Here is a 7415-nt window from a genome sequence, read left to right on the forward strand (position 1 = left end):
GCCCAATTGTTTTGCCATGTTAGTCAGTTGCATAAACACATCCCTTTTCGACTCTTTTGCCACCTCCGTGACTTGAACACAGGTAAAATGTTTGGATTTACAGCTAATAAAATCAAATTCATAAAGAGTTCAACTAGGATGTCGCGCTGTTGAAAATATATCATCGTGGCGGTCTATTCTATGGCCAACTTCCATATTCTTTGCTGATTGGATGCTGAAATGATGATGTCCGCCAATCATATTCTACCAGATCACGGCAAATGAACAGGAAGAAAAGATGGCGGCGAGAAACGGGAAGAGTGGCTTATTGGAAAAAGTAAGATTTGGGCATATTATGTTTATTTTTCTATGTGTGATTCAAATTTGCTAAGCATTTAATTCACTTGAAGAAATGAATTGGTCTTTTCAGAGTTATTTTTGTTTGCCATGCTTTGTTGGTTCATTATGAAGCCTAACGGGCATCGTATCCTCATTCATAGTTGCTAACACTAAACGGAAAGTTAACGCTAGCGAGCTACTTACAGATTGCATATCTTTGTTTCAGTTCTGATCTTAACACTTTAAAGGTTTTGATTCGTTTTGTCCGTAACCCAAATGTAAGACCACCATGTCCCTTACTATTCTGCTTTACTGTGCATGTGTAAATTCGGCCGTAGGCGATAGGCTATTCCATATTTTGTGTCGGTCTGACATCGGTATTGTTAGCAAGCTAACATATAGCCTGTTCGTTTGATGCAAGCAAACCTTACCTGTTCGTTCGTGACTGTAGCATATGGTGTTCATTATTACACTCTGTGATCTCCAAATAACTATATCCTATATCCCATATCCAGTATGGTGATAGCAGGCTGCAGTGTTGAATTGCCATCATGCATGAGATTGTGGGTTAAGGTATCATTATTAGTAAAAGTGTAAATTGGCCAGGACATTACTTCACGTTTCCTAAGAGAAAGCATCTTCAAGTTAGAGAGGAAGCAAGACGTTTTAGGTATACTAACTACCGAGCAAATTATATGACATTAACGAACTTATTAAAAGGCAAAGCGTTTTCATTGTCAACTGTACGGTACCATTTGACACGTTTACATATTTTGCTGATGAAATGAATCACTAAGAATGAGTTCCGTGATCTAATGCAGGATCTAGCTGGAGAACCAGATCTGCACTGTCACAGACATTATCGTAGTCGAAATATTCATTCAGTTGATCAATATTGCGCTCCTCTGAAACTGTCCACATTTTTTATTTTATTTTTAAATCACGTACAACACGTCAAACATGCGTCTTCATAAGTCTGACGAGGTATATTAAGTGCAATGTCGTGCTCAGGGTATATTATGCCACATGGTACTTTTTTCCCCCCCATCCTTCTCTGTTAGAATGACGTGTGCTGCTGTGTAGGTTGCTCCTCATAGGTACTGAAGTCATTAGAATAACCAGTCCACAGGACATGACATGACAGTTGAACGTTTCAACAAAGTGCTAAGGGACCACCAGATGTCACTATACAGGGTATAGTGAATAAACGAAATGCAGAGTTGTTTTAGAGCGTTTCACCAACCCCATGAGGCTCAGTCGTTGAGTCGTTTGCAGGTGAAGAGAGGACGCTTAGGCCATATGGCTTCAAGTTCATTTCTGTGTTCCCTGTTTTGTTGTTTTTGCAGTGGAGAATTGATGAGAAACCTGTGAAGATTGACAAGTGGGACGGTGCAGCTGTGAAGAACTCTCTTGATGATGGAGCTAAGAAGGTGTGCGCATGTGGTCTGTTGTTTTATCTCTGTTGTTTGTCTGTGTTTCCCCTTCTCCCTGGTAGTAGGTGATTGTAGGATCCGTGTCCGTCTTTTTGAAAGCTGTTGTCACGTTTGCTTGTTTTGCTATGTGTCTGCTTGTGGACAACCTGATGTTACTTCTCCCCTTCACTTTTCTGCACTTCCTGCTCGCAGGTGCTCTTGGAGAAGTATGGCTACCTAGAGAACTTCAGCCTTGTAGACGGCCGTCTCGTCGTTTGCACCATCTCCTGCCTTTTTGCTATTGTAGCTTTAATCTGGGACTTCCTCCATCCGTTTCCTCAGTCCAAGCCAGTCCTGGCATGCTGTGTTATATCATATCCTTTTTTTTTTATATCAAGTTTTTGACACTAGGGCTGTTGCACAAAGGTTTTGTTGAAATACAGTTTAATCTTGTGTGCAGAAATTCTTACATTCAACTGGAGGTTGTTCTTGTATTGATGCTTTGCGTGTCAATTATATCTGTATACAACCTGTACATTGGCTTGTTCACAAGCACATAGAGGTTTTATGTGTGTGTGTGTGTATGTAGGTATGTGTATACTGTGAATTCAAACTGGGGTTTGTTTTAGCGTTTCTCTGTTAGTTTGACCTAGTATGAGTGTCTTCCTTAATCGACATTCACATATTTCATTATGATGGGAATTCTGACCCTCTACACCTCCTACAAAGAGAAGAATATTTTCCTGGTCGCCCTTCAGAAGGACCCAGCAGGCATGGACCCAGATGACCTCTGGCAGATCTCCTCCAGTCTCAAAAGGTATTTGGGCCCGACCCACCTTCTCAGGCAAAACAAACTGCCACAGTTAGCCAGTTATGCAGTTTGACAGCAAAATCCTGAGCAATGCTAGTGTGTACTGTGCTGTGTACTCCCAGGGTCTTCTAATTTAAAGTAAATTAGGTATTTAGCAGACACTTTTATCCAAAGCGACTTAGACAACCTACAGTGATTGGAAATAAATCTCTGTTCAGTTGGTGACCCGGTTGGTTTGTGATGAATAAAATGGTCCTCTTTCCAGGTTTGACGACCAGTACACACTGAGAGTGTCCTTCACGGACGGAAAGACCAAACAATATCGGGAGACAGAGTTCACCAAGTCTGTGGGGGAGTTCTTTGACGAGAATGGCACACTGGTGATGGACCAATTCGAGAAGGATGTCTCGAAGCTTCATGACAGTCTGGCATCAGACAAGAAGTCAAAATAATGGGGGAGAGTAGTGTTGTTGCCGGTGCCAGCCTGGCCCTAACCCAGCGCTCCACCATCGCTGTGGGTTGTACAGTGGTGACGGATCAGACCTGTTGTGTCTGGGGTTGGCAATCAGCTATTCATTTTGCATAAGTCTGCCTGTGTGCTTTTTTTGTTTAATTTGTTTGTTTTTTTGTTTTTTCACCACATGTTTCTACACTGGTACAATATTTTCTCTATAGTCATAGACCACAGGTTTCAAATTCAGTTTATATGAAATATGTTTCAGGTAACTTCCCAACAATCCCCCCCTCAGCCCTACTGCCTGTGCCCTAAGTTACGGGCCCAAGAGGAGAGGCTTTATGTGTGTTGGTTTGGATGGAAGACGGCACACGTTTTACAGGACATCATGCCTGCCTTGAGCGGATGTCCCATACATCACGTTTGCTCTGGGATGTTTGGTTATTTTACTGTGTGAAGAAGCACTTCAGTTTAATTCCACACAGTGAAATCGCTTCTTCAATTTTTTTTTTTGTGTGTGTCTGTTTTTCATTTCACATTGAAGGACACAATGCCTTATAAAGAGAGTTGAATGAATGTCTGGAATCATGTTGTCCTCTCACGCTTTGTAATCTTAACAGCGGACCTGCATTCTTTTGTCTTGAGAGCCTTACACAGTTCCTCCCATTACCCATCCTTCTGTTAAAATGGGGGGGAAGAAGAAAAAAAAACAGACAAAAAAAATCGCTTCTTTTCCTTTTATGGATTTTGCTACTATTGAGGCTCCAAAGGGCAAAAGCTAAAAACAATTAAAAAAAACATAAAAAATAAGGGACTGTATCTTGTCCCCAACCCTTGTGTTTCCCCATGGCTATTATTGATACGTAGTGGGTTTCAGAGATCTTACTTTAAAACAGGGATAATTGTTTGGTGTTGTTTTTTATTAAGGGTATGAAGCGAACCAGTCAGTTGACCCCCACTCGTGGAGCCCAGCCCCAATGGGGGTCTCGGTATTGTTCTCGGTTCTCAGTTACACCATGACACCACATCATTTAACTTATTCTGTAACGGTTAGTTAAATGCACCTGGATACAGTTTCTTTGTATTGTACAGTTCAGCTGCCACAGACCACAGACGTCTTTGCAAAGATTTCTGTTTGTAGATCTCAAGTTACCTTTAGCCACCTTTATTGTGCGTGCCAGTTTCTCCCAAAAATAAAGTGAAAAGGCATTTTTATATTTGCAGCAATCTCTTGTTATTTTTGTATTGCCTTTGAATGCTCTCCATCACACTCTATTGATATTGTCTGAGGTTATCCACTGGTATGGTTAATTGTGTGAGGTTAACCACACTAATCACATTCTAGTTTCCTAGAAGGCTACTTTACACATACAATGTTGCTTTTCTGTACCTTAGCCCTAACTTAACCCTATCAGTGACAGCATTAGCAGTAGACAAAGACATAATGTAAGATCGAAAGATACACGACCATTGGGCTTGTCTATATTTAACTCTTCTACCATAGTAATGTCAAGTGGTGTGTACACTTGTGACATACCTCAAGAAAACTTTCTGTGTCAAGACAAACAAATTAAAAAGATGACCACCGAAGAGCCAATTCTAGTAAATCCCATTAAGGGCTCAGTAGGCCTCGACACTGATTAAAATCAGCTCAGCTTATGGCTCCAGCCTGGACCTTGCTACATTTACAACAGTGGTTCTCACCCAAAGGGTGTTAACATGTATACCTGCCTGTTGGTCATATGTAGGTTACTATGCAGGGGCTATATTGAAACTGGGACCAGTCCAACCCCCTGCACTAAACCCCCCACAGCACCCCACCCCCTACCCCCCCAGGCCGTCACGGGTTGGCTGTGTGTTGGCGTGCGGGGTGGCAGACATTGTTATGAAGACAGAGAACAAAACTCCTGTAAACAGGTCTGTGTGTGGTGGGGGTTGGGGGGGCGCTCCATTGTGACTAGGTCACGCTGTGCTGACCGCACAGCAGAGGTACAAAGATGGAGTGATAGCCCAGAAGACAATGCCGCTCGCGCCGCGCTGGGGGGCTCGCGGTTGTTGACTGGTGGCATCCCTGCCTTTAACCTTTCCCACACCAGGCCTAGTTTACTAACCTTACCGGCTGGCACAATGGCATCCGATAACTTTGAAAGGTTAAAACACCCTTGTGAGGTCTAGAGCACTAATATTTAGATGAGAAGGAAAAATGTCATACTTCCCATGTTGTCTTAATTATATAATATTAGGCTAAAGTCTTGATAATACAAATTATCTGTGATGCAAATGTGATAGCGTAACTCCATCGTCCAATCTTTGCCAAGAAGGAAAGTGTATCATAAAAACAAATTCTAGGTGATGCAGGTTTTCATAAAACCTCTAACCAAAAATGTTTAACTATTAATATGTAATTACACTGAATACCACTGGTTTGAATGTAAAATCTTTTAAAACACATTCTGATATTACTCACGAGGCTGAACTGAATTCATTAACGTCTTAAGTCAAAGGTGAAGCCCAAATGCTGCAACACCTATTGATATCAATCCCACAATGCACCAGACTTCTTTTGACCAGAAGCAGACTTCCATCTGCCTCAGTATGTTGACACTCTGCTGTGCAGAACTGGGTCAGGCAACTATGTTATTGTCCTGAATCTGTACACTGCAGGGCATAGCGTGACAGCCATTAACACAGAGCTTAAAAAGGCAATGCAGTCACAGTGATGTATGTAACTTTGACACTTTCACACAACTGTTAGTGTGCATGCATGTGATTATGAATGTATATTTGCACACATACACAAACAATAAGGTTGATCCTCTATGTACAAGAAAAGACCTCCAAACAAATGATTACTTATTGTCACACTTTTATTAAAATTGTAGTTGCGATTACAAGTCAGGAAAACAAGAACAGTCTTAAAGATTCTAAATACTGTTGGGGGTGATATATTGTTCCTAATTTTTGAAATATTTCAGAAGATAGGCCCAAACAGGAGTCACAAAGCAAGTAAGGTAAGAATAAAGTCAGCTTTGTGTCAAAACTTTGAAATCAGTATCAAGATGCAAACACAGCAAACTATTAAGATCATGTTGAGTATTGAGTGATGCGGCCCAATGCGGACTACCATTTTGTCAGCCTCTGTTAGAAACGCAAAGCACAGCATCTGGGGAGACGAAATACATCAACAGTGTCAGGAAGGTAAACAACACCGGAAACAAAAGAAATGTATTTTTTACTCATAAAGTACTGCTGTGTAGAACTGAGGACACATTCCTACACAAATAACTCTGGAAGCTTCTTAGCAAAACTGAAATGTCATGTGGGGGGAAAGAAGTGTAGGTTGAGGTGAGTGTGTGATGTACCTGTATCTGCGTGGACAGCCGTGGTAGCCCACCATGTACTCCTGGGCGTAGCAGTACTTCCTGCAGAGTCCTCTGTAGCCACAGGTCCAAACTTGAACTTCAGTGTCATTCGCTAAAGAGAAAAGAAGAGAAGAAAAGAGGGGGGTAAATTGATTATGAATTATCATAAAAAAGTGAAAAAGACAAAAATCAACCCACAAACCAGTGAACCAGGTAAACGAACATTCAGCCAATGTTGACAGATGGGATGTGTCTACTTCACTGAGTTCAGGTGGGCTCAGTAAAACTACACACAATCGCCTTGGGCCCACCACAACATTCTCTCTTTCTCTCTCTCTCTCTCTCTCTCTCTCTCTCTATGTATATATGTGTGTGTGTGTGTGTGTGTGTGTGTGTGTGTGTGTGTGTGTGTGTGTGTGTGTGTGTGTGTGTGTGTATGTGTGAGTGTGGCTAACAACTAGCGGTTGGATAACTGGATTGGCAGCACAAGTACCTTCTCCCACTGTCAGCAGCAGCAGAATGAAGATGGCAAGTCTCACAGCCCCCATGCTGTTCTCCCTGGTTCCCCTGACATCTCAACGTGCAGGGATGGTCGGCAGGCTGGCTCTGCCTGCATTTATATGCTATTTCAACCCCCAGGGGGGAGGGGTTGCCAGCCGGGACAGGGCCCAATCAACAAGAGTCACCTACAACACTCCCTCGCCTGTCTTCCAGGAGACGCTCACCCGTGATCTGAATATCTCCTGGCAATCCAGATTAAAGTCTGTCCGTATGTGTGTGTGTGTGTGTGTGTGTGTGTGTGTGCGCGCACGCGCATGTGTGTGTGTGTGTGTGTTTGTGTGTATACATCTACTGCAAAGTGAACAGCAGTCCTGAGAGAAGGAAAAAGGATGAGTGTCAGAATGTAGAAGGAAGGGATGGGAGTATTTGCCGGAATGTATTATGGCAGTATGGCTAACCTGGCTGGAAGAGATGGAGCCAAAAAGAGGCTGGTTTGTGAAAGTGTGTGGGAATGTATCTGTGTGTGGTATTGTAATATTGTCAGTAGAAATGTACAA

General features: G+C 42.4%; 1 protein-coding gene across 1 annotated transcript; it reads left to right on the forward strand.

Moving 5' to 3' along the window:
- The first annotated feature begins 271 nt into the window (after positions 1-271).
- Positions 272-4178, forward strand: spcs2 (signal peptidase complex subunit 2). Its single transcript, XM_080845173.1, has 5 exons — positions 272-316; positions 1665-1748; positions 1944-2103; positions 2412-2547; positions 2807-4178. The coding sequence occupies exons 1-5, from the start codon at positions 278-280 to the stop codon at positions 2991-2993; spliced, it is 606 nt and encodes a 201-aa protein (XP_080701299.1). The 5' UTR covers positions 272-277; the 3' UTR covers positions 2994-4178.
- Positions 4179-7415: the final 3237 nt, after the last annotated feature.

The sequence above is a fragment of the Sprattus sprattus genome (genome assembly GCF_963457725.1).
Source record: "Sprattus sprattus genome assembly, chromosome: 9".
Lineage (NCBI taxonomy): Eukaryota > Metazoa > Chordata > Actinopteri > Clupeiformes > Clupeidae > Sprattus > Sprattus sprattus.

Bases quoted from the DNA above. Each gene is read 5' to 3' on its own strand.
- spcs2 (XM_080845173.1), top strand. From the start codon at position 278: ATGGCGGCGAGAAACGGGAAGAGTGGCTTATTGGAAAAA. The intron at 1,749-1,943 runs GTGTGCGCATGT...TCCTGCTCGCAG, and splicing joins TTGATGATGGAGCTAAGAAG to GTGCTCTTGGAGAAGTATGG. The intron at 2,104-2,411 runs CATATCCTTTTT...AATCGACATTCA, and splicing joins CCTGGCATGCTGTGTTATAT to CATATTTCATTATGATGGGA.